This window comes from Elgaria multicarinata, chromosome 4 (genome assembly GCF_023053635.1).
Source record: "Elgaria multicarinata webbii isolate HBS135686 ecotype San Diego chromosome 4, rElgMul1.1.pri, whole genome shotgun sequence".
Classification (NCBI taxonomy): domain Eukaryota; kingdom Metazoa; phylum Chordata; class Lepidosauria; order Squamata; family Anguidae; genus Elgaria; species Elgaria multicarinata.
In genome coordinates this window covers 17,931,230-17,958,965 of record NC_086174.1, presented here as the reverse complement: position 1 = coordinate 17,958,965, position 27,736 = coordinate 17,931,230, and the positions used below count along the sequence as shown (strand labels likewise).

Here is a 27,736-nt window from a genome sequence, read left to right as displayed (position 1 = left end):
AGCGGCTTGCAAGCTGAGCAGGTCACAGACCTCTTTTATCACCACATTAAAGACATTTTTCTAGACATCAGGGCCAGATCTACACCAAGCAGATTATCACACCTTAAAAGCGGTTTCAAAACAGTACATGAAATGTGTCCTGGGCCCCAACAGTTGTCAAGGCCATTATAAACCATTATAAAGCAGAAGATAGATCCTGCCAGGATCTATCTATTGAGAAACAACACAAGTAGACCTGGGCAGGAGCTGCACCTTTGGGGTCATCTACACCAAGCAGGATATAACACTATGAAAGTGGTATATGGTAAGTGTTAACGGGCCCCAACAGTTGTCAGTGCACTTCAATACCGTTATAAAGCGGTAGTGTGTCTCCTGCCTTTTATATATCGCTTTCATACCACTTTCATAGTGGAATATGTGCTTGGTGTAGATGAGCCCCAAAAGAACATGTAAAAGGGGATCTTTAACCAACTCCATAACAGTCTGGAATTCAACAGCATGGAAGAAGGAAAGCTGCACCTGTGGGCCCTCTGCCTTCAATACAAGCATTAAAGATACAGAGCAGCAGCCGGGATGAGGGGTGGGTGGGATGTGGTTTATCTAGGGTGACCATATAAAAAGGAGGACAGGGCTCCTGTATCCTTAAGAGTTGTATTGAAAAGGGAATTTCAGCAGGTGGCATTTCTATATATGGAGAACCTGGTGAAATTCACTCTTCATCACAACAGTTAAAGCTGCAGGTGCCCTGCCCTCTTTTAAATCTGGTCACTCTAGTATAGCTCCTGCAGCTTTAACTGTTGTGATGAAGAGGGAATTTTACAGGGTTCTCCATATATACAAATGACACCTGCTGAAATTCCCTTTTCTATGTACTGTTGAAGATACAGGAGCTCTGTCCTCCTTTTCATATGGTCACTCTAGTTTATCCACAAGTCATATCAAGGTGTTTGTTTATTTTGTCTAATAACTGTGCATTAACAGAATATTTGGGAGCCTGGGAAATCCATAACACATTTATAGAGGGGGGAAAAGGGAATTATTCAGCAGTTTCTCCGAATGAGTGTTCATTACATACCCCTTTGCGAGGGGGTTTCATCAAGGAAGAGCCAAGAAATGTTTCCAAAGTGCCACTTGGGTTGAATTATGTATCCTTTGCAAGCTGATCTGAATTTCTATGGCTTTAAAAAATTAAATAGCGAACACCTGTTTCGGGCAGAAATACTTTACTTATTGATCATAAACAAGCCTATTTCTTACTGCTAGACTAATAATAATAATAATAATAATAATAATAATAATAATAATAATAATAATAATTTCTTATCCGCCTCTCCCTCTGGATTGAGGCAGGGAACAACATTAGATAAAAACATCATAAAATACATAAAACTGATTAAAACATATAAAATGTATACAATATTAAAATAACAGTCAAATATATTAAAATTCATCTGGGTAGGCTTGCTGGAAGAGATCCGTCTTTATAGCCTTCTTGAATTTGAAAAGACTGTTAAGTTGGTGGATCTCTCCCAGCAGGCCATTCCACAGTCTGGGAGTGGCAGAAGAGAAGGGCCTCTGGGTAATTAGTTTTGGCTGACTATAGTAAATTCTTCCCAGAGGACCTGAGTGTGTGGGGCAGATTGTACGGGAGAAGGCGATCCCGCAGGTAACCTGGACCCAAACCATGTAGGGCTTTAAAGGTAATAACCAACACTTTATACGTCACCCGGAAACTTATAGACAGCCAGTGAAGTGATTTTAGAGTTGGTGTAATATGGTCACCCCTAGATCTACCAGTGACCAACCAGGCTGCCATATTTTGAAATAGTTGAAGGCGAACCTTCTAAAGTGAGAGCTGTAAGGTGATGGGCAATCCTTTGCTGGAAGTATTTAAGCAGTAGCTGGATGACTGGCTGTCAAGGATGCTGTAGTTGCACCCTGCAGTGTAGAGCCTACATTGAGTAGGGGGTTAGACAAATGATTCTGAGGTCCCTTCAAATGCTATGATTGTACGAAATACATATGCCTGAAAAATCAGTGGAGCATAATTGATCACACATTAGTGGTGCCAAGACAATGGCATGAAAGCAAATGATGCTACGTACGTCCTGTAAACAGTCTGGACATAGTAAGTGACAGCTGTGTACAAATGACCTCTCAACAGTCCCCATCCTATTTGTGGGTAGACAAATTGAGGGGACCATTTCACCGAATATCTCCATGGGGAGGTGGGGCTCAACATTAGCAGTTGTTGTAGCGTAGCTTCTTTCTTTTTCCGAAGGGTTTTGGGGTGGGTTTTTTTTTGTTTTTGATGCTGCCATAGGTTAACATTTTCAGTTTCTTCTAGTGCTATGATATTGCTATGAAATAAGCTCTCCATGCACAAACTGCACAGTAACTACCTGCTGGGTATGTCTTGGTTAACACTGTACATGCAGGTTTCATCACTGGATGGAAAAGGATAGCAGCACATTCCTTCCTCACAATTCCTTTGGCGGTACAGGTCAATAAGATGCATTTAAGCATATCTGACTTGATGTTGACGGGTAGTCCTGCTGAGGCGAACGATGGTCCTAATGGAATGCATTACTGGTCAATAGGAATGAATTATGAAATTGCTTCAGCCTCTGAACTAGCTCCCTGTTCTCTTCTGGGGACAATTCATGTTGCAGATTATAAATGATTAAACTCTAAATAGCTGAAGCCCAATACAGATGAGAGACCATCTCTTCTCAGGTGCACCAATACGATCTGTAAGTGCCATGCAAGGTACCCCCTTTATGATACCAGTAATCTATCATGTTTGAGCATCATGTGTGCAAGGAGGCCTTCTTAGGCCGAAGCTAGACCCAAAGTTTATCCCAGGATCATCCCGGGTTCGTCCCTGCCTGAGCGCTGGATGCCCTGTGTGGCACTTAGATGAACAGGTTTGAGCCCAGGACAATCCTGGGATAAACCTTAGGTCTAGCTACGGCCTTAGTGGCTGCACCCTCACCTACTGCTGACTTGCTCCCACTCCTGACGGTCCAAGCTGGAGCAACTTGTTAAGCTCTGGGTTGAGCTTTGGAACAAAGGCTGAGTTGGAAAAGTTCAATCACAGCTTTTAAAGCTCAACTAAAAACTTTTCTTTTTCCTAAAGCTTTTAAAACTTGATGTTGTGCAGACTTTATACTGTTAGTTTTACCCTACCCAGTGCCTGTTTACCCTACCCAGTGCCTGTTTGCATTCTCTTCCCCTCCTTATCGCTTTACTATGATTTTAATAGAATGTAAGCCTATGCGGCAGAGTCTTGCTATTTACTGTTTTACTCTGTACAGCACCATGTACATTGATGGTGCTATATAAATAAATAAATAAATAAATAAATAATAATAATAATAATAATAATAATAATAATAATAAATTGAAAAGTCCCAATGAATACTAATTACATGACATTTTTATTTTGTTTGCTCTCTTCACCTTGATCCCATGCCATACCATGCATTGATCTTGCCTTCAGGCTTTGGGATAAAGTAAGCTGCAAATCAAGAGAAGGAAATAATAAAAACAAACAAATATTCAACAAAACCCTCAAAGACTATTGTAAATTTTAGGGACCAAACGTCAATATTCCATATCATGTTTTATTTGCAAAAAGTATTTCATAGAATTGTAAGAGTTTATTTATTTGTTGCATTTCTATATCGCCCAACAGCCGAAGCTCACTGGGCAGTTTACAAAATTAAGACAATTCAAGTATAAAACAACAGTATAAAACCATAATATAAAATACAATATAAAAGCACAACCAAGATAAAAACAGCAGGGAGGGAATCGTGCAACTAAAGTATCCTTGAAACCTGGCCATCTAGTGCCTGGTTGAACACCTCTAATGAAGGTGATTACATCACCTTCTGAGGCTGTTCCACTGTTGAACAGCTCGTACTATCAGAAAGTTCTTCATAACATTGAAATCCCCATTGTTCTTATTTGAATGTTAGTTTGGGTTCTGCCCTTTAGAGCAACAAAGAACGAATTTGCTCTGTTTATGTGATGGCCATTCAAATATTTGAAGATAGCTATCATATCAATTCTTAATCGTCTCTTCTTCAGGCAAAACACCCAACTCCTTCCAATGTCCCTCATAAGACTTGAGCCTAATCTACACCAAGCAGGATATTCTACTTAGGGGTGTGCACGGACCCCGCTTCACTTTAAGATCTGCCATTTTCGGATCGGCCCGCTCCGCCCCGCCCCCACTCCGCCTGTGCCCACTTTCTCCGCTCGGAGCCCCGCCCCATGGGGGGGTTACCGGGCCCTGCCGCCATTGCCGCCCATGCTGCAGAGCCCGGTAAGGAGGAGGGGGGCCTTACCTGCCTCCGTCCGTGGTCCGTCGCCATCTTCAATTGAGCCCGTGGTTCCACCAGGAAGTGCGGCCCAGACTTCCTGCTGGAACCACGGGCTCAATTGAAGACGGCGACGGACCGCGGACGGAGGCAGGTAAGGGAGAGGAGGGCGGGGGGGTTACCGGGCCCTGCCGCCATCGCCGCCCATGCGGCGATGGCGGCAGAGCCCGGTAAGGGACCAAGGGGGAGGGGGGCCTTACCTGCCTCCGTCCGCGGTCCGTCGCCGTCTTCAATTGAGCCTGTGGTTCCACCAGGAAGTCTGGGCCGCAAGTGCGGCCCAGACTTCCTGCTGGAACCACGGGCTCAATTGGAGACGCTGACGGACCGCGGACGGAGGCAGGTAAGGGAGAGGAAGGTGGGGGGCGTTACCAGGCCCTGCTGCCGTTGCCGCATGGGCGAAAGCGACAGCGGCAGGGCCCGGTAAACCCCACTTACCTTTCCGGCGGAGCTCCGGATCGAGGCGAAGGATCCTCCTTCACCTCGATCCTCTTCGCCATGCTCCGCTGGCCCCCCAATCCTCTTCGCCTCCGTGTTAAGGGCAGGTGAAGCCCCCCGCTCCGCTACTGCTTCTCCGGTCCAATTAGAAGCGGAGCACATCCCTAATTCTACTATGAAAAGGGCATGAAAGCGGTATATATTTTATATACCGCTTTCATAGTGAAATATCCTGCTTGGTGTAAATGAGGCCTTAGTCTCCAGGCCTCTCACTATTGTTGTTGCCCAGTCTCTACATCTTCCAGTTTGTTAATATCCCTCTTAGGGCTCCTCTACACCAAGCAGATATTCCACTATGAAAGAGGTATGAAAGCAGTATATAAAAGGCAGGAGCCACACTGCTGCTTTATAGTGGTATTGAAGTGCACTGACAACTTTTGGAGCCCATGACATGTCTACACCAAGCAGGACATAGCACTATGAAAGCGGTATGAAAGCAGTATATGGTAATTGCCATGGGCCCCAACAGTTGTCAGTGCACGTCAATACCACTATAAAGCAGCAGTGTGGCTCCTGCATTTTATACACTGCTTTCATACCACTTTCATAGTGGAATATCTGCTTGGTGTAGATGAGACCTTAAACTGTGATGCACATAATTGGACTCAGTATTCCAGGTGAGGTCTGACCAAAGCAGAATGAAGTGGTAGCATTACTTCTTGTGATCTGGAAACCGTATGTCTATTGGTGCAGTCTAGTTTTGCATTAGCTCTTTTAATCACTACATCACACTGCTGATTGATATTTAACCCACCGTCTACTAAACCCCCTAGATCCCTTTTTGACATGTACTTTTTACAAGCCAGATGATTCCACCCTTATTTGGACATTTAATTCTTTCATTTTAAATGCAGTTTACATTTATCTTGGTTAAAATTCATTTCATTGATTTGGGCCCAGTTCTCCGTCCTGTCAAGATCAACTTGAATCCTGTTCCTGTCTTCTAATTTATCAGCTCTCCTCCCCATTTTGGTGCCATCTGCAAATGGGATGAGCATCCCCACTGCTCCTTCAACTAAGCCACATCAAAAGACATTGAACAACACTTGTCACTTTCCTGTAGCTTGATGAGGAGCCGCTAAGGAGCACTCTTTGGGTTCAATCTATCAACCAACATCAAATCCATCAAGCATTATCTAGCCCACATTGTACATCTTTCCAAGAAAAATGCCATGGGGGACATTGCTGAAACTCTCATTGAAATCAAGATATGCTATCTCCATAGCATTCATAGAATCATAGAATAGCAGAGTAGGAAGGGGCCTACAAGGTCATCAAGTCCAACCCCCTGCTCAATGCAGGAATCCACCCTAAAGCATCCCTGACAGATGGTTGCCTCTTGAAGGCCTCTAGTGTGGGAGAGCCCACAACCTCCCTAGGTAACTGATTCCATTGTCGTACTGCTCTAACAGTCAGGAAGTTTTTCCTGATGTCCAGCTGGAATCTGGCTTCCTTTAACTTGAGCCCGTTATTCCATGTCCTGCACTCTGGGAGGATCGAGAAGAGATCTTGGCCCTCCTCTGTGTGACAACCTTTTAAGTATTTGAAGAGTGCTATCATGTCTCCCCTCAATCTTCTCTTCTCCAGGCTAAACATGCCCAGTTCTTTCAGTCTCTCTTCATAGGGCTTTGTTTCCAGACCCCTGATCATCCTGGTTGCCCTCCTCTGAACATGCTCCAGCTTGTCTGCGTCCTTCTTGTGTTGTGGAGCCCAGAACTGGACACAATACTCTAGATGAGGCCTAACCAGGGCCTAATAGAGAGGAACCAGGACCTCACGTGATTTGGAAGCTATTCTTCTATTAATGCAGCCCAAAATAGCATTTGTCTTTCTTGCAGCCATATCGCACTGTTGGCTCATATTCAGCTTGAGATCTACAACAATTCCAAGATCCTTCTCGTTTGTTGTATTGCTGAGCCAAGTATCCTCCATCTTGTAACTGTGCATTTGGTTTCTACTTCCTAAATGTAGAACTTGGCATTTATCCCTATTAAATTTCATTCTGTGGTTTTCAGCCCAGCACTCCAGCCTATCAAGATCACTTTGAAGTTTGTTTCTGTCTTCCAGGGTATTCGCTATCCCACCCAATTTTGTGTCATCTGCAAATTTGATCAGCGTTCCCTGCACCTCCCTGCACCTTGGTAGATCATTGCCCTGATCTACCAAGCTAGTATCTTTATTAAAAAGAGCATTCTTTTCTAAATGCTCACAGATAGACTACTGAAGGAAGTGAGGCAGGTGGCTACCAGGAGGAGGGCCTTCTGTGCTGTGGCTCCTGACTGTGGAATGAGCTCCCTAAGGAAGTTCGCCTGGAACCTACAATATATTCTTTTAGAAGAAGACCATTTTATTCTCTCAGTATTTTAACAGTCTATAAACTAATTTTAACTTTGCTGTTTTAGATTTGTATTTTAAATTTGTATTAAAATAACGCAAGATCTCGTCCCCGTTTACACATAAGGTATGATGACCTCAGGAAAAGAGGCGTTGCACCTGCCATTTTTTAATTTTTAAAGGGAGAGGAGTGCACGAACGCTCGTACGCTGAAAGTAGGTGCTTTTTAAAATTTCATTTCATTCCTTGGTCCCTCCACCCTAATCCCGATGGGAGCAGCACTCCTGAGGAGCGCTGCGCCCCATGTGCGGCTCCTGGCTCCGTGCGAGTAATTGCGTGGAGCGGGGTCAAGCCACGTAAACGGTCCAGACGTTCTGTGGTCTCGGGCTCAGTCCGTGACCGTGGAAAAAGTGGGCCCAAAGGTGAGGGCTATATCCTGGGGCAAGGGAGGAATCATCCCTCCCTGATCCCAGGATCCCCTGTGCGTCATGTGGATGCACAAGGACGATCCCAGGGTTCAGCCCTGGATATAGCCTGGTCTAGCTAAGGCCTTAGAATGGTTTAGGTGCTCCTGTACTGCCTCTTTTTCTATCTTGGCTTGAAACTCCTGACCTTCATAATTTGCTCTGCTTTTGTCAAGTTGAGCACAATTTCCCTTGTGGGAGAAAACTGAAGTTGGAGTTGAGCAGTTCCCCTTTTCTCTGCCACCCACTAATATTTCTCCATCTTCTCCACATAGTGTTTCCCCTCTTGTTCTTAACATTCCCCACATATTTTTAATTTCCCCTTGCAAGCCTAGGATCATCCCGAGCTTTCGCCCTCCTGATGAGCTTTGGCTTATGATTTGTACCCATCTCTAGTAGTTTGGCCCTCCTTCCATTTCCAAAACATGTCCCTTTTAAAACTGAGCCCTCATTGGAATTGTTTGCAATTGTGTATTTAATATTTTGTTTTTTTGGGGGAAATATCCATTCTATTTTGATTAAAATAACCACTTTTTTTTTTTTTTGGACATCTACCTGTATGTTCATCATGTTTGTAGGACTGTGTAACCCACCAAGCTGAACACAATCCATCAACCATATCGGGTGGACCATTAAGAGTTCTTGCATATAGATATGAATGGGAACAGGCTTTCAGTTCGTTAAGCATCAGTTTGGAATCCTGAATGCAAACAGGAGCGCATTTTTCAGGCAAAGCATACATATTCCAAGCTTGTGACTGCATTCTCAAAATGTGTTTGCTAGGAAACAAAAGTGCACTTAAAATGCGCCAACCAACTTTAAAATCACTTCACTGCCTGCCATTTAAATTTTGGGTGAAGTACAAAGTGTTGGTTATCACCTTTAAAGCCCTACATGGTTTGGGTCCAGGCTACCTGCGGGATCGCCTTCTCCCGTACAATCTACCCCACACACTCAGGTCCTCTGGGAAGAATTTACTCCAGTCAACAAAAACAAGGCTAACAACCATTACCCAGGGGACCTTTCCTTCTGCTGATCCCAGATTGTGGAACAGCCTGCTGGGAGAGATTCGTCAATTTAACAGTCTTCCGGAATTTAAAAAAGCCAAAAAGACTCATCTTATCCTGCAGGCCTACCCAGTTGAATTTTAAGATGACTTTTAATAATGTGCTTCTTTTAATAATGTATTAGTTTTACACGTTTTAATCAATTATATGTATTTTACGATGTTTGCATTTGTGTTGTACCCTGCCTCGATCCAGAGGGAGAGGCGGGTAATAAATATTATTATTATTATTATTATTATTATTATTATTATTATTATTATTATTGCATTTTGAATGGTCAGTGGGGAAGAGCATGCATCTGGGTGTGCACTTTTAAAATGTGGCACTCCCAAAGCATGTCTGTCCAGCCTTCCCTTGAAGACCTCCAGAGAGGTCAAACTGCTCTTACCATCACGTTTCCCCTAATGTTCAGCCGTCATCTACCTTTCTGAACTTAAGCCTGTTAGAATGAATCCTGCCCTATGGGGCCTCGAGGAACAAGGCTTTCCCTCTTCTACGTGACATCCCATAATATCCCCCTTCAGCCTTCCCTGCAGACATCTTGATTGACCCTAATAAGATCATGCCCATCTGTGTAGCTCAGGGCAGGATGCAGCTAAGCACATGCAGGACAAAATAGCTGTTAAGGATCAGCTTCATACAATTAGATATACTGATGAGGGCTGAAGCTGAAACTTTAAGCTCTAAATATATTTTGAAATTAATCTGTTGTTTTATTTGTTAGCATAAAGCTCATGCCGCTTTGGGTGATAGTACTCTGAGGGCAGAACTTAACGTTCCTTGACTCCCGTTATATCAGTCCTCCAGAATCTGAATGGTGATTACTTTCCTTCAACACAACCAAGGGCATTTGGCCCTCACTTCCTCACATCTGTCCAGGGCCGGCCCTAGCATGAAGCAGTAGGAAGCTTGTGTAGCAGGCAGTGGAGTATGGGAAGGGTGTGCTCTCCTTCTCCAAAAGGTCTGTTGTTTCTTGGTCCTGCCACCAATATGGCCGCTTCGAGAGCAGGGTTGATTTGCAAAACCCAAGGCCCTCCTTCTGTCCCCATCTTTGTGTTTTTCTCACTGTACTCCTGCGTGGCATGGAGCTATGTGACCATCTTAGGCTCCTGGCCATGGTATGGAAACATACTCTTTGGCTATTAAAGTTCAAGCTTCAAGCTTTTTCAAACTTACAAAAATTTTGGCATTTCTACACTGCTCAAGCTTCAGTTTAAAACAAAAATGAACAAAATTGGACTAGTAGATCTTGAGTAATAAGCCTTACACTATGGTATTCTTACGGATGAGAAGAGATATTGTAAGCTTAGTTAGTGATGTTGATGCAGTTTCAGGACAGGTCCCCAATTTCATGAGGGATACAATTGATGAATCAGAGGCCTTTTCTTTTCTTTTAACTTTCTCTCACATCTGTCCATTTCAGTCACAAAGGAGGAGTCATGCCAGGACCAGACTTGCAGCTGGCCCCATCCTGACACATCCATTGGTTTATGCATTAGGTTTTCTCAATGCAGGCATGTGGAAGGGGCTTTCTATCCACTTTGTAGTTAAACTTTTAAATTCTAAACTGGAAAGCTGCTTGATTGTTCAGCAGCGTAAACCATGGCAACAGAAATATCAAAGAAAGTCCTTGACATGTACCAATATAGATACATTTTGTCACAAGCAAAGAGGGCAAATGCAGCACTCGAGTTTTAATTAGGAAAACTTTCAAGCATCCACCCATGTTGCGGCTAGAATTAATTAGGGATGCTTTAAAGGTGGGGTGACGAACCTCTTTCAGCCCAAGGGTCATATTCAATTTTGGAGACGCTCTCGGGGGCCATGTTCCAGTGATGGGTGGGGTCAAAGGCAAAGGGGGGCAGGCCCCAAACATTAGCATCCTGTCATGATTCCAAGCCCTCCCACTGATGCGAGACAATAAAGACCTCTGCTGTGTAATCTACAAAGCTTTATTCAACAAATAAGCACCTCTTCACACCTGAAGAGAGTATGAATGCTAGGAGCTACCTTCTAAGCCTAATTTGGCTAACAAAGCTAAGCAGTTGCCTTCAGCTAAAGCAGGACTGTTACCTACAATCCAACAGGCACTTTAGCTCAGGGAACCTCTCACAAACTGCTACCCTAAGGGACCGCCTCCCACCTCTTCTCAACTCCACCCACTTGACCCTGTGGTGGTCTTTGGGATCTGTCAACTCCGATGTCCCCTGCTCTTCAGACAGAGGCTTTCTCAAGTGTGTGTGTGTGTGTGTGTGTGAGAGAGAGAGAGAGAGAGAGAGAGAGAGAAATGGGCCACAGCTAGACCTAAGGTTTATCCTGGGATCATCCAGGGTTCACTCCTGCCTGATCACTGGATCCCCTGTGTCCAGGGGTCAAACCTGTTCATCTAGGTTTGACCCCTGTGGATCCCCAGGGGTCAAACCTAGATGAACAGGTTTGACCCCTGGACGATCCAGGGATAAACTTAGGTCTAGCTATGGCCATAGTCTCTGAGCCATCTGCATTCTCCGCGATAAGCTCATGGGATGATTCATCCTTGACACCTTTTGCATCATGTCCTGCTTTGTTGGTCCCTGGTCGACAGCTGGTTGGCCACTGTGTGAACAGAGTGCTGGATTAGATGGACCCTTGGTCTGATCCAGCAGGGCTCTTCTTATGTTCTTATTGCCAGTAAGAAAGCCTTCGGAGGATTTCAACTTTTCAGAATGATGAAAAATAATGCATAAAGTCTGGAAAACCACCAAACTCTTTGTGGTTCCCTTCTGGAGAACCTTGGAGGGCCATATTGAGGGCCCAGTAGGGTAGATTTGGCCTGCTGGGTCGAGGTTCAGCACCCTTGCTTTAAAGCTTCCCACCCATGTAGTGACTGTGCAATAAGAACACTGTTGGTCTTCAAAGAAAAAAACACACAACCAGAATAAAGACCTTTGGTGAAATAATTTTGGAACACTGTAGTAAAGGTTTGAATGAGTGTTGTACTGAAAAATTCTCCGTTTCCCCCCCGACCATTCTCATTCATAATTGTGTGTGAGAAAAGAAAAGAAATTGTTTTTGAAAAGAAATTGAAAGGAGTTTTTTGGGGGGAGGGGGGAAGAGAGAGAAATTCACATGGGTTGGGTTCAGGGTTCTTGCGCTCTTACCTTACTTATGAGGTGGCTGCAGCCTGTAGGTTCCTTCACTTAGTTTTATATGGTGGCCACTATCCTTCTCTTCCCTCACAATGCTCTGGAATGAGAATATCTCCTAGGTATGGACATTGTGGGGGATGTAAAATGGGGGCAGGCACACAGTTGCTGCAGTTGTGACTTCCCCCCCCCCCAACAAAACTCCTTAGGAAAGGAGAAATAAACTGTGCCACAACCCCTGCCAATGGTGAGCGCTATGTGTGAGAAACTGTTTGAGAATTTCTCCTTCCCCTGGAGAAATTGGGCAAAATTGTCCCCCACTGCCAATTTCTCTACACACAAATAGGGTGGAGAATTTTGCAAGGCCGTTTGCACACAGCTCTAGTTTGAACGGTGGACTGTTTAGTTCCCAATACTAAAATGGGAAAAGATCACAGGTGCAAAGACTACAATTACTATGGCCACCCTGATCCAGTGATTCGTATGCCCTCGGATGCACTTACAGATTCTTCAAATCAGGAGCATTCCTTGGGGGGGGGGGGCAATATGCCTAGATCCTGCTTCCCATGTTGAAATGAAGGAAAAAGTCAGGGAGGGTAGCGGGTGGTGTGTCAACCTATATTGAGTAGCAGAAATAATAATACATATATTGCAGCATATAGAGTGAAGGAATGGGGGAAAAATGAGCCAGCAACTGTATTAAGAAACATTTTATTAACAAAACGGTAAATTCCACTTGCTTAGCATTTCCAATAATGGATAAATTGGCCTTGCAACAAATAAAAAAAATTGTAAATATCTATCACAGAAAGCACTATAAGGTTAAGGGCTTCTGACCTCTTTTTGATATTTTGGGAATGAATAATTTCACACATTATTTTAGTGTATTGTTAAAAAAAAAAGGCAACACAATACAGTAATAGAAAAAAACAACCCAGCGCCATCTCATCACAGCACAATCCTAGGCATGTTTACTCAGAAGAAGACCCATCGACTTCAACGGGACTTGCACCCTGTTAATTGTGCATAGGATTGCAGTCTTAGTCAAACAAATTAGATTATTATAGAGATGGGATTAACGTATTTGTTATGTATTTTGAAAAGATAAAAGTTTTTAATATACCTACTGCAACATTTGATAAATGCAAACACTTCTTTTGTTCGTTATTAAATCACAAAATCAACAAGGAAGAACAGGAGTGACTCCTCAGAAAACAGCTTCAAATTACCTGTGCTAGAAATAGCAATCCCCCTATTACTGATTCCTTAAAAGTAATTAAAAGTAATTGTGTTAATTACTTGGGAAAGGGGGAAAAACCAAGTTATATAACAGAGTCAAGATATGAAGTCACAAAAGAACGTTGCCATCAGCTTGGAATGTGGCACCAGAGGAGAAGGCCAAGGGTTAGAATTTCTCTCCCCTTTCACATCCCCATATTGTCGTGGGAATTCACTTCTCATTGTTGGTTTGTTTTACTTTGGGTACCAAAGCCTGTTTTCATGGCTATACCCATTCACTGCCCCCCACCCCAGCAAAGTTAACTTACAAAGGTGGTACATGAAGGGATGATTGGGGAAAGGATTTTGGGGTTACCTTGAGTGCTATGTAGCCTTCAAATATCCACAAGCATCCTTTTCATATCCCCCACCCCAAAGAAGCCCTTGACACATACAGCATATTGAATCATTTGGTAGCTTCCAAGGGTAGCAATACTGTTTTTATATGCATTTCAAAAGTATTGCTGTGTTAAAGACTGAGAACTCCACCAATTCCCAGTGTTTTGCCTCGGTGGCAGTGGACAGCCCCACAAGAAGAAGCACTGTCCTTCTGGTTAAAGCTAATTTTAAATTCCTTCTTCCTGTCTGTAAAGTGCGAACAATTCTACTCGTCCCAGGAGGCCTTCCAAGATACGGCGGATTCTCAACTGAACTATCTTCTTCCGGCGTAATGTATTCTTCTTGTATCTCTCTCGCAAAGTGAGATGTTACACAATGACCTCTAGGTGGGAACCCAATGGAGCAGCCTTTTCCTTTTTTTTAAACGACAACAAAAATGCAAATGCAAATCTGTAACGTAAGCATGTATTTAAACCAAAATGCATTAAATGTAAATCTAAGGCAGAGAAACATAAAGCATGTTTATTATCAAGCACTGAACCAGCTTTGCTTAGAAAAGGAAATTTTGTTTGAGCTCAGAGGAACGATGGATTATATTTTTTTTAAAGCAGAATGGGTAAAATGAAGAATATGTCCTCTCTGGACCAAAAAAATTGCAACTTTGTCATAACTGAGGGATGACTCAGTGAGAGAAGATGACGTAATTTGAATTCTTTCACCCACCAGCCGTGTAGTGTTTATATTTTAAACACCAGGCAAATGCTGTATAATCCTAAAGATTTAGATTAAATAGTTGGCCTTTGCTTCCTGGGGGAGGAGCCAACCAGACAGGGCAACGATGTAATCTGAACTGGTGTGCAAAGGCCAGTTAAATCACCAGATTTTTGCCACGTTTATTGTGACAGCAGGGGAGGGGGGAAAGAAGGGTAAAAAAATCATATGAGTTTGATTGTTTTTGCTGATGTATCCTGGGAGTGGATAGGCAATTGGAGAAGAAAATTAAGATGTTTATATCTATATATATTTGCTTTCTAAATCCACTTCTTTCATACAAACTACTAAAACTGAACTGCAAAAGAAGAGAGACAGAGAAGCTGTACAGGTTAAGAAGAAAATTAGCTGACTCTTATATACATTCATACACATCCCTCCTAGTATATTTACTGCACTGTAAATTAAAACCAAATTAAATCAAAAAAAAAAAAGGAAAAAGAAAGAAAGAAAGAAAGTTTCAGGAGGGGAAGAAAAATTGTGGCAGTTTCTCATGGCTGCAAAAGTAAACAGAAATGTTGGTTGCTTTAGATGTTGTAAAACGTTCTATACCTAGCAACACTTAGAACATTGAGTTTACCAAAAATGGTTGAAGAGCAGATATAGTTTGCATTTTCTATACAACAGGCTAGAAAACATCACTTATCACAGTCCAGAAAGCACATATAGATGTGTTTTTTTAATATAAACATATGTAATAACATATTAAGCGTGCATGAATTTTTTCCCCCAATGATTGCATCTATGCCCTCAGGTTTCTTTGTTAGTGGTGTGTGAAAATAAGCCTTATATTTCACTTCTTTTATTTGTTTATTGTTATTAATTTGTTTTTGAAAATAAGGCCGCTATACTGTTTTCCTCACAACCAGAAAGGGGCTTTTTTTAAAGTGTTTTCTTTTTCTTCTTCTTCTTCTTCTTCTTCTTCTTTTAAATGTGGTTTATTCAGAAAAGCCAGCATTTCACTTCAAACCCAAGCTCCAACCATGGTTTCGTTGCCCTGCGTGGCAAACTTGCATTTCGAGGTTTTCTCGCTGAGCGCTTGTGTCGAACCGCAAAAGTCTTCTCAGGTCATAAGACTAATTTACTCCTCAGGAAAGCGCTAGCACTTTGGCTAAATCCAGACTGATAGGTAGCTTCTGTGTGTGTGTGTGTGTGTGTGTGTGTGTGTGTGTGTGCGTGTGATATTTCATGGTTGTCGTTGTTTCAGTTTGTTACATTTCGTGTAGTGCTGGGTGATGTTTTTGTAGTAATACTCTTTGCCTTACGAGTGTGCAGTAGTACCAACATCGTCTTCAGAAACGTTCCAGCAACATAAAGACGGCAGAGTAAAGGAAAACACTGTAGATGTAAGGGGATTTATTGACTCCTGTTTCAGTGAAACAAGAGTATGAAATGCTTATTTCGTTTTTTTCTTTCCTTTGTTTTTTTTTATTAAAAAAAAGTCTTTCCTTTCTGATTGCATTCCCTGTGTTCTTTTTTTCCCATTTTTTTTAAACATTGTATGTGCTTCATAAAAAGTAAAGTAAATAAGTTTTGTTTTATGTCTCAGATAAAATGAAGACTATTTCTATACAATTGTTCTTTCCGGCTCTCGGGATCAGACGTAGTACTCTTTATCCTTGTTTTTCTTATTTTTGTTGGAGCTTTTAGAGCTGTTGGGTTGCTTTTCCTTAATCACAGCCCCGTTGGACTGTGCTGAGTTACTGATGTAGTTTCGACTCTCGTCCACATGGTAGGAGCCTTCGTCCCGGTTTCTGTACTTGTACATGGCATAGAGGAGGATGAGGATGCACAGCGCGGCTGCTGCCACGATCCCAACTACCATCCCGGTGGTGCTGCTGGATTCCCGAACCACCTCATCTGTACTTGGGTATCCTCGCCCAGGCTTTGTAGGACTTGCTGTAGGCAGATGATGAAAAAAGCATTTATACAGTGCAAAGCAGGAAATCGCCTATACATGTTATGACTGTGTATTTTCAGAACACACTTAGCAGTTCAGGCAAAGTATTGATTCATTATTCATTGGTAACATTTACATACTGCCGAATATAAGAGAATCTCTCAGCGGTAATGCAATCCCCTTGACACACTGGGATCATTAAGCTCAGCCTGGGGTCCTCTATGTTTTGGACTACAACTCCCAACGTCTCTGATCATTGGCCATGCGAGCTGAGGCTACTGGGAGTTGTATTTAAAAACACCTGGAAGGTGCCATGTTGGGGAAAGCTGATTGACACATTCAGAAAAAGCACATGTTGCTAGTGGAGGCGGTTGGCTCCTGTCCCCGTAGGGTGTTGAATCCGCTCTGCGTTTCAGTCTATAGGAGCTATGCAAAACGTTGAACCCTATCCCCAAAATGGGTTCAGCACATCTGGATAGCTCCCTTAGAGTTCTGACTGGCTCTGACTGAAACCCAGAGATGATTCATTACCCCACTGGCATAGTGGGGCACCAGCCTCCACTAGATGTTGCACAACTCCATAATGCAGATAGAAAACCGCTTACAAATAAATGCTCCTGGGTGTCAAAAACTCCTAGCCTGTGGAAATCTAGCATATAAGGAACAAACAGTCTATCACAGCATCTCCCTGGTAGGCACGTCTTCTATGCACAGGGAGTTATTAACACAGGGGAGCATTTGTGTATGTCTTCACCTGCATTCTGAAATGCATGCTGGGCCATGTATCTTTTCTTCCTGGGACCTCTTGCTCCACTTTTGGTTGGGATCCAAAGAAAGGACCTATATCCACCAGGAGAGCACCACAAGTACAGAAGGAGATTCACTTCCTGCTTTTGTCCTAACAGTTCCCGCCTCCCCCCCCCTTGTAGAAAATGACAGGTGCTTTTAAAATTGAATAACATCTCTTGTTTTTGGTAGAAGGAACTGTGATTGCAAAAAACAAAACACAAACTAAACAAGGATAGATCTTTACTACATATGCTGCTGGCCCCCAATCATGACGTCCCTTCTTTATTTCTTTTTAGATTCCAGCCATTGTGTCCATCACCTGTGTGGACAGTTAGAGAACTAGTAGGGGGCTGAAACAAATGAATTACCTGCCTTCTGTGGATCAAAGGTTTCAGATGCACTTGTTTCAGAGCCAGTGCAACCAACCACTTGATGAAAACACCAGGCTGTATCCAATGGTGTCATTCCACAAACTCAACTAGTGCTAACAGAGCTCCTCTGGAACTTTCCACTGCACAAACGGTTGCCGGTTATGCTTGTGCAATTGGTTCTGAAAGCAGTTGCCCAACGGCTTGCACAAGTGTAATGCACGACTGCTTGCGTAAACATAACTTTCGCTCTTGAGAACAGTTCAGAACCTAGCACAACGTCATTTACACTAACAGAATGGAACAGTTGCCTCTTTTATTATTGGGCTCATCTACACCAGGCAGGATGTTCCTCTATGAAAGCAGTATGAAAGCGGTATATAAAAGGCAGGAGCCACACTGCTGCTTTATGGCAGTATTGAAATGCACTGCAGGATCTACACTGCTGCTTTATAGTGGTTCTGAAGTGCACTGACAACTGTTGGAGCCCATGACACATCTACACCAAGCAGGATATTGCACTATGAAAGCAGTATGAAAGCGGTATATGGTATGTGTCTTTTGCGCCCCAACAGTTGTCAGTGCACTTCAATACCGCTATAAAGCAATAGTGTGGCTCTTGCCTTTTTTATACCACTTTCATGGTGGAATTTCTTGCTTAGTGTAGATGAGCCCATAGTTTTTAAACAGCAACTGCAAATATTGATATCCCTGCGAAAGATCTTTTTGAGGTTCATGCATTTATAAAAACACACTTATTGACACACTGGGGGAAAAGGATCTTGTAACATCTTAAAATGATGACATTTGGCTTCATGACCTACCAGCATGAGTCAGCCTAATTGAGACAGGTCTTTATGCATTTCCTTACGGTCACCAAGTTGGTCCTAGACATTTTGCTTTTCAGGAATGATGTATGAAAGCCCCGTGAGAAATCCCCCTAAGCATACTGGAATGCGTCTGTCTTTCCTCAAAATTTCTACAGATATTTAGACTAACCAGAATCTTTTTAATTTGCCTTAAATCTCTCTTCAAGAAATGGGAAAGAAGTGTGAAACTTCCAAATTAAAATTTATTTCCAGAACTCTTTTTACTTTCTGTGAATTTTGGCTGTATTTGCATTTTCCACTTGTCAGTCATATAATGGGTTCAGTCTGGGAAACCAGGACCACAGTGAAACACAATGGCCTATAAAGCAGGAGAATGTGGTAAGCAGCAAAAAACTAAAACCAAGATCCACTGAAGGGATACAGTAATATCATGTGTGTGTGTTTTAAAAAGGTTGGATCTACCCTCTACAATGAAATACAAAATTTATTAATGAATATTACAAAATTATTAAAGTAAAATCAGATCAACAATGATTGCTGTTCATTTTTTCAGTGGACTGTCTGTAAGTAAAAAAAATCAAGTTCATTTAGTATTTCTTCTCCCCCAAATTTTCAAACACACACATTGAAAAATAAAGTATTAGCTTTTCTCCTTTTATTTCTTTTATGTTGTTTTCAACCCATCCACCCCAAATACATGTAAAAATGCATACATTTGAAAATGCACACAGAAATGCATGCTTTTGAAAAATAAATAAATGGACAAAGTTTAGTTTTTAAAAGTTTTGCATGAAAATATGATTTTCCATGTAGACTAAAACACACACTCAGCACTGGGGGGGGGGGGGAAGAGAAGCTGAACAAAATCAAGGGTGCCAGTTCCTAAATCCAGCGGAAGGTGCAGAAGCAACCCATGCATGAAGCCCTGGGCTGTATGGCGAATGAGTGACATACAAACACTGGTCCTGTGTGCATGGTTCCCATCTCCAATGCAACTGTTGATTTATATTATGTAAAACTGTTTCACAAAATTTTAAATTCTGCCAGTAGAGGCTGGTGGCTCCAATTTCGGTGGGGCTGCGAATCCATTCTGGGGTTCAGCCAGAACTCTAAAGTTGCTTTCCAAGCTGCTGAACCATATCCCCAAAAGTAGGTTAAGCACCTTCGATAGTTCCTTTCAAATTCTGGTTGGGTCTGACTGAAACCCAAGGCTCATCTACACCAAGCAGGATATTCCACTATGAAAGCGGTATATAAAAGGCAGGAGCCACACTACTGCTTTACAGAGGTATTGACGTGCACTGCAGGATCTACACTACTGCTTTATAGTGGCACTGAAGTGCACTGACAACTGTTTGGGCCCATGACACAACTACACCAAGCAGGATATAGCACTATAAAAGTGGTATGAAAGCGGTATATGGCATGTATCAATGGGCCCCACAGTTGTCAGTGCACTTCAATACCACTATAAAGCAGTAGTGTGGCGCCTGCCTTTTATATATTGCTTTCATACCGCTTTCATAGTGGAATACCCTGCTTGGTGTAGATGAGCCCCCAGAATACATTCATAGCCCCTCCGGAGTTGGAGCCACCAGCCTCCACTGAATTCTGCTCATCAGATGTTAAAGAGGGGGAATGGGAGGCAGGGTTCTGTCCCTAGACCCTGTAGCTCCCTTCTCCATCAAACAGCTGATCAGAAGGATTTTTACCCACTTGAAACGGCTTTACATGCCCTCATTGGGATTTGGCCTAACAATATTTTTGTCTAAACCTAAATAGAGAGTATTATAATCAAACAAATGGTTGGAAAGAAGAAAGCAAGCTTCAGAACAGAAATGGGAGGGTGGAGATGAGAAGCCAGAACAGGTAAGGCTGTGAAGAGACCAATAGCCCAGAAGCAAAGTATAACTACCAGAGTAAGAGCAGCAGCAACAGAGAGAGAAAGTTATGAACCTTACTTTTTAAAATAATAATAATAATTGAACAGATATTCTTGGCAAATAAATTATGGATCATGCTAAGCAGCAGGGCATCCCCATGGCTTATTTATGTGTCTTCCTTGTAAACACCCTCCTAGCTGAATGCTGGGTTTGCCTTTTCCCCATATCAGAATTCATTGCACTCCTCTTGCTGGTATATTTAAGTTATATGACGGTCTTCCCATCAATTGCGCGTCTTTCCGAAGAGCCATACCTCTTGCCCTGTGCCAAGGCTTAAAAGCAGTTTTAGAGAAAGGCCTGTGTAACTGAAGTTCTGCCCATTGTAAGTGCATATTCTTCAGCCGCAGGTGAGAGGAGACAGCGAGCATTATAATACGGCACACGAGGGTGGTATAAGTCTCTTGTTCACATGTACAAAGGACTGACAGCACTTTTTGCCCTCACACGAATACTTAAAGCCCAATGGTTATGAGTCAGCTTCATTGTCTCCTCAGTGGGGCTTTGTTCCTTTTGGCAGTTACTTTTTCCCCTTAAAAAATAATGGTCCCACTCCCTCACATTTGTGGAAACCTGGGGTGGTAATAGGCGAGTAAACCTGTTAGAGACAGTTTGTTGTGACAGGTGTCATAGTTGATACTATAGCAGACAGGCAGCAGATGCTGGCAGGTGGCAGCAAGATGCTGTACGAGAGAATTGTGGGTCATGTGGCCTCCCTGGCACCCTCTAAGCAAGCTTGCTGCCTTCAGGTGTGGTGAAGGATGCCGTCCCATTGCCAGTGCTGAAGAATGACCCAATTGCCAGTCAGTTTGGGTTTTGTACATGGAATGGGAGGGGGCTCCATCTTGTCCTTCATCTCAGGTATCAAAATGTCTTGGGCTGGCCGTGACCCCTTCCATCTGCCCTCATTCCTCAAGTCCTCCCTTTGCAGTCACATGGCAAACCCCCCCCCCTTTCCCAAACCATGCTGCTTGCTCTCTTCCTGCTGCTTCTCTCCTGTGGCACAAGAGCCCATCTTTCCACGGCCTCCACAGAAACCAAGCGAGCTGTTGGCGGACGGGAAGAGCTGCATTTTGCACAGTGAAAAGCATGTTGTATTTATGTGCTTTATAGCATCGTCCCACCTGCCGAGGTGTTCTCCTCCTAGTAGTGGGTCACAAGGAAAGTTGAGGAAGCCACACAAAGGTTCAGGAAAAAATGCTGGCCTCTGTATTCTACATGCTTGATGATGATGATGATGTTGATGATTAGAATGCTTCCCTTGCCTTATTAAAATACATATCCAGGTCTGGCATCAGCAACCCTGTGCTGTTGGGCAGGTGTTGGGGGCCCAGCAGAGGGCCCACTGGTGCTGCCAACATATCGCCCCCCCCCAATAAAGCAGGTATGAGACACCATTTAAAATTTCCCATAATGCCCTGGAACACTGACTATTGCTGCTAGGTAAACCTATGTCTGGTGGAGAGCAATGATGGAGGTGAGGGCCCACTGCAAGGCACCTCCATGGAGGTGTTAGTGTTATTGATGTTGTTGTTTCGGATTGACCAGATTTGCACCTCTTGGACTCAAATCCCTGACAATTTTCAGTCAGAAATCTGTACATTTCCGAGCTCGCGATGCATTCCACAATATAAAATAAAGACGTATTTGACAATATGCTCACTTTTGAAAAATGCACAAAGAAGTATGTATACATTTCCAAAGTGCGCAGAAGTGTACTTTAGACAGTGGGCGCATGGATGAAAAAAGGAAGGAAAAAATAAGCATGATTATAATGTGCTCAGAATGGCATACATTAATGTGTACATTATGAAAAAAATGCATAGTTTTTTAACAACAACTACAACAACACAGCAACAACAATACATGCCTGTGTGGAAATGGGACAGAATGAACTTAACTTCAAAAAAAACCCAGCAATCTCAGGAAGACTGAGATAGACGGAGACGGACAGTTCTGTGCATCCCTACAGTCTGAAGCTGGGCGTGGTATATATTCCACCAATACAGAGACACTTTATTTGGTAGAAAGAAATGACCTCCCCAAAAAGGTCAAGATAACTACAAGACAAGTCAAAACATATTTCACCTTAACAACCATCTTCTAAAGAAGCTGTTTATTTTCTACTTTGCTACACGCTTTGCCTTCCTCAGGGCCACAGCGGTTTTCTTCAGGTTTTCACTTCAAAACTCTCTCCCGCCTGCTGGAAATCATCTACTTTCAAGCTCTACCTCAGCTTGTACTAAGAGTCCATGTCAGACCAGTTAGAAACAACAATAGGTTGTTGCCCCCTCTGCCCCTCACGTCTCCCTCTCCCTTGTACCCTCAGGGTTGTGGGGAAATTCATCTGAGCTGGATGGGTCAACAATCGTTTTACAAGAGACAATTCGCTAGGAGTGAATAAAGGCTCTTCAGCCCATCTATAGTGAGTGGAAATGAGAGAAACTTATCAAGCTGAATGTAATTCTGGAAATTAATTTCTGCCCAAGAAAGAATGGAACCTGCTGAATAAACTCTGTCACTACCTAATGGGCACAAAGTTGGCTTTGAATGTGGGCATCTGAGCCAAAAGCTGTCAATTGAGTATGGTATGGCACCGCTCATCTCCCGTTTACAGGGAGATGTTCCTTTGAATAGGTAGGCCTGAAATGTGAAACTGAAGGATCTTATTTTAAGCAAAACTTCGTGTTTTTTTTTTTTTAAAAAAAATATTAAACCTGCTGGCATTCTTTCATTTTAAGCATCTTTTCACAATTATCTCACTTACTCCATCTGTCTAAAGAAGACGCAACCACTTAATTAACTGAAAGCATTCCTGGCGTTCGCAGAGTAGCTCTTTGTAATTTGAGGTGCGGGGGATGAGGCAAAATCGTGAAGTTTTATTTTATTCATTGGCTTAGTCAAGGGAATAACTTTTCCAGGGATATCAGTGCTGGTTGTTCATGACAATTATCCTCTGAGCGGCTTTTACGACAACCCTCTACCATGGTCCCACTGCACTTACTTACTATTACTTACTTCTGAATAGGTGTGCAGAGGAATACACTATAAAGCACCAGAAGACAGGTGGTTCTTGTTCTTTGGTGCAACCAGGGATGGGTGAACAAGCAACGTTCGAGATTGCTAGGATTCTCCAAACATCTCGCAGTTCCTCTCATGGCCAATTCCTGTTTGCATTTCCGATCGCTGATCACTCTGCTTGAACGGGAAAATTGCCCAAGTCGAGCAGCGATCAAATGTGAAATTTATGCCAATTTCCCCATATTTTTGCGCTACCCTGGTCCATCGGCTAAAGCGGGGCTGATTCACTCTGCAGGGGGAATTTGCACAAAATCAAACTAGGAAAAATTGCATAAATTGAATGCCAGCACATCTACAGCATTTTGTGAACCTTTTTGGTGAATGCAGGCTCACAATTGAGTCTGGGGCTTCGGATAGGAAGGCAAGAAAAAACTAAATTCTCATACAGCCCTAGTTGCAATGGACAAACACAGCTCTATGGAAAGCTGTATTCACAGTTTATTGTACGCAGGAAACTGACTTGGGATGTTGGAAGAACCTGGTTTTGGGGTGGAGCTTGGTGTGTTTTGGGCAGGCTGGCCCCATGGATGCCAGCTTGCGGATCTCTGAGCTCGCTTGACTCTTCATGGACCGAGTCGAGCAAGCTTGTGATTTCCAGCTATTTTTAATTTTTGCAAATCCAGATTTGCACAAATTCACAAGTGGGAGCATTTACGGAAATCGCAATTTGCAGGAAAATGCAGGCATAAGTGGTCCTTTACACCTACAATTTTCTGCAAATTGTACTAATTATGGCTGTAAATTTACACAAATTGTGGTATCTGTAAATACTCCCAGATGCAAATTTGCAGAAAACACAACTCATGGACCAAAAGGGAAAAAAAGGAAAGAAAAAGAAAAAAGGACGTGAGCTCTCCAACTGGCAGTTTACCCCACTTGCCCACCAGAGATGGACAATTGGCAGGAGTCCAATGAGCAGAGTGCAGACCCGATGTGGGGTTGTTCACCCAACCCTAGTCTTGTCTACTCTTCCTGGCAGAATCCCACCAGGATATCAGGCTTAGGTCTTTGCCATTGCCTCCTACCTGTTCCTTTTCATGAGAGATGACTGGGATTGAATTTGGGACCATGTGCATGCAAAGCATGTTCTCTACCACAAACCGACGGTCCCTCCCCAAGCTACAGTCTCTCTGTAGGATTGTGGGTTGGTTCATATTTGCCTGTACATCACTTCAGTTTTTTTCACTTGCTGGCTGGTAGCTGAAGGTGGGAACTGACTCCCTTGGGAAGCATTGTCTCTGAACTACTTGGAAATAAATAAATTTAAAGGAATAGGCAATATGAAACGTCTCACAGTGATGTTCCACCTTTACGTGATCCATTATGTTGCAGTTATCAAACAATTAAGCATGGGTGTGAACCAGACCTGTGATGAAATTAATACAGAAGATGCTCATGGCGCATCTATTGAAGAAAAACACACACACCCTGACTTGGCTTTGCACTTAGCTTAACTGTCATGGCTTTGCCTGAGGAATATTTAGAATTATGTTTTTGAGAGGGCACTAAGACGTATCTGTTAAAACATTTCCCACAGTTCCTGAGATTCCTGGGTGGGGGCGGAGGGAAGCTTTTGTCACTTAAATGGGTTTGCGTCTGTACTGCAAACGCATCCTCAGGAAATGAAAAATTCACATCTTGCCCTTAAAATGCTTGTTGCTAACCAAGTTGCCAACAACAACACGACAGATCTTGAACTGCATCTGCGAACATCTTTGTCCTACTTTGAAACTCGCTCTTTAGAAGTGCCCTCCTGTCGACTGAAAAACAACCAAAACAATGGTAGGACCTTCTTCCATCAACCAAGAACCAGCCAATGAAAAAAGCTGGTAAAGCACTCAAGATTCTCTAGATTTAAGGCCATAAAACTGAAGTGACTGGGAATCCTTACGACGGAAAGAACGAACCACAACTAATGAAACTGCCTTTATGGCTGTGTGGATGGTTTGGCAGAGAAGACCATAAAATTATATATTTCTTCATTCCGCTGTCAAGAATTAACCAGCCATCTTGTCTTACCTTTGCCCCTCTCAACACAATCAATGAAGTGGGTATATTGTGCTTGTCATCATTAAGAGTTTCCCCCCTTCTTTTTACACATCTTTCTGAATTGTATCATATACCATGCTAGATGGGATTGATTTTTATATTCCTTTTGTTACTGCAGCCATGAAATAACTTGTCTGGAACAATCACGATTGGCTACAGTTCTCCATTGCGCATTAGAGAGTTATTATAATTCTTGGCAGGCCTTCAACAGGGCTCTTACATTTCAAGAGAAAAAAAATGTGACTATTGCCAATGTCCAGTCTTCATTAATACTGTGAAAAGAAAATGGGAATTGCAGACTCCTGCAGTGTTTGAGAATTGAAATTAGCACAAAGGCCCTTTTTCCCCTCTTATTTTTTTTTTAAAAAGACCTACTTAGTTCATAGTCATGCTTTTGCATAAACCGAGTGGAAGGAGCAGCCAAGAAATTATTCACAAGACATTGGATATCATTTGCAACAAGGCATGAAAGTAATTATTTTGTGTTGTACACTTTGTGGACTTTCAATTTAGCAACAGCTGGAAACCAGAAAACTCTCTCAGGTGCATCAACTTATCTGGACACCATTTCATTTGGACTTCATCTTAGGATGTTTGTACACCAGCCCGAAAATCCGGGCTGGTCACGGCCGAGTCCCTGTGCATTCAAATGACGCACGGGGACTCCCGGGGGCAAGGGGGGAACGAGCATGGGTTTTTTCCCAGGGATAAATAATCCCTGGGAAAACCCAATTCTTGCCGTGGTATCAGGATCGTCCCAAGACCACGGGATGTGTGAGCTTCTTCATTCCTCCCCACGAGTAGCAGGGATCAGTACAGGGAAGGAGACGGGCCAGGAGGAATCAGGAGTGGTGGTGGTGGGAGCAGGGTCTGGGCTTTTTTCCTTCTGTTCTGCTTACCTTTTGCTGGAGCATGAGCATACTCCAGCTCCTTGCCCCTTTTAAAAAAATGGCCACTATGACTCATGCAACGTTCCTCCTCCCATCCTGGATGTCGCACTGGCCATTTGGACACATCCTGGAAGAAGGTAAGTCTGGGATCACCTCCCTCCCTCTACACCCGTATGGTGTAGAAAGGGCCGTATTGTCCTGTGTTCTCCTAGCTAGTATTATCTACTATTATCCACTATTATCTACTATTATCCTACTATTATCCAGTAGTCCTATCTTCTCTTCTTTGTTTTAGAGCCAAGTTATACTGTCGACAAAAGCATTAGCCAGAATCCTTCTTGGAGTCTGGACTATATTACTTACCATTCCTGGTCAAGAATGGCATTTTGCAATTTTATTTATGCAAAGGACGGAAGGAGAAAGAACCCACCCTTCCTTACATAGAGAAAAATCAGCGAGAAAAGCTGTAGAATGGCCTTCTTTTGGAAATACTTCTTTATTATATGAAGGGTTTTTTTTCTTCTTTTTAAGGCAACGGAGCAAGACTTTTGTCTGCAGTAGTACTGCCAAGAAAGGGACAGTCCAGAAAGGACTCTATGAGAGGAATTTGGGAGAAGAAATGGAAGGCCCAGGACTGGCATTAAGACCAGCCATGGATGGAGACTTGTCAAGGAACCACACCCCAACAGGGATTCACTGATAAGAGCCCCCAGGACTTCCTCCCCCCTTCATCATTGCAATCTACTTGTTCACCTGCCTCTCACTCTGGCCCAGACCATGGTGGTGGTGAGATGGAGAAGCAGTAGATGCCACGGCCTACTTGCTCACTGACTTTCTGTCTGTCAAGCAAGCAAGTGGTGGCAATAGAAGCTAGTGTCAATGGTGGTGAGGAGGTAAACTCGTTGAGTTGAGAGGAGCCATTGAGCCCTCAAAAACCTGGAGCCAGCACTGGGAAGGACTGAATTCATTTCCCCTCTCTGCTTCTTGCCTGCCAAATGGTTAGCTAGGGATCATGAAGCTGACTGATGGGGAGATTCAGGAGATATAAAAGTAAGCATATATCACATAGTTTATTTATTTATTGCATTTTTATTCCGCCCAATAGCTGAAGCTCTCTGGGCGGTTATGGAATTCACTACCACAAGTCACCAATCTGGATGGCTTTAAAAGGGGGTTGAACAAATTCTTGGAGGAGAAAAGCCATGCTGGATCAGATCAAGGGTTCATTTAGGCCCTTCCTACACCTAAAGATTATTCCAGGAGAATGGAGGGATCATCCCTGCCTACTCCCGGGATCCCCTGTCTGTCATCTGGATGCACAGGAACAATCCCGGGACGATCCCGGGGGAAAAGGCAAGTGTAGAAATGGCCTTAGTCTAGTGTTCTGTTTACACAGTGGCCAACCACCTGTCAACCAGGGATCCACAAGCAGGACTTGGGTGCAACAGCACCATCCCACCCATGTTCCACAGCAACTGGTGTATATAAGCTTTTTGCCTGTGATACTGGAAGTAGCACACAGCCATCAGGACTAGTAGCCATTGATTCTAGTAGCCATTGATAGCCTTCTCCTCAAGCAATTTATCCAACCCCTTTTTAAAGCCATCCAAATTAGGGGCCATCACCAC

At 43.1% G+C, this 27,736-nt stretch overlaps 1 protein-coding gene across 28 annotated transcripts in view; it reads right to left on the bottom strand.

Annotated features, from left to right (window-relative positions):
- Positions 1 to 15,084: 15,084 nt before the first annotated feature.
- The window catches only part of NRXN1 (neurexin 1), a 1,218,662-nt gene continuing 1,206,010 nt past the window's right edge, over positions 15,085 to 27,736 (bottom strand). For all 28 annotated transcript variants that reach the window (XM_063123832.1, XM_063123833.1, XM_063123845.1 and 25 more), the window contains one exon: positions 15,085 to 16,160. In XM_063123832.1, coding sequence (XP_062979902.1) covers positions 15,859 to 16,160 — 302 coding nt within the window. In that variant the 3' untranslated portion in view covers positions 15,085 to 15,858. The remainder of the gene's footprint in view (positions 16,161 to 27,736) is intronic.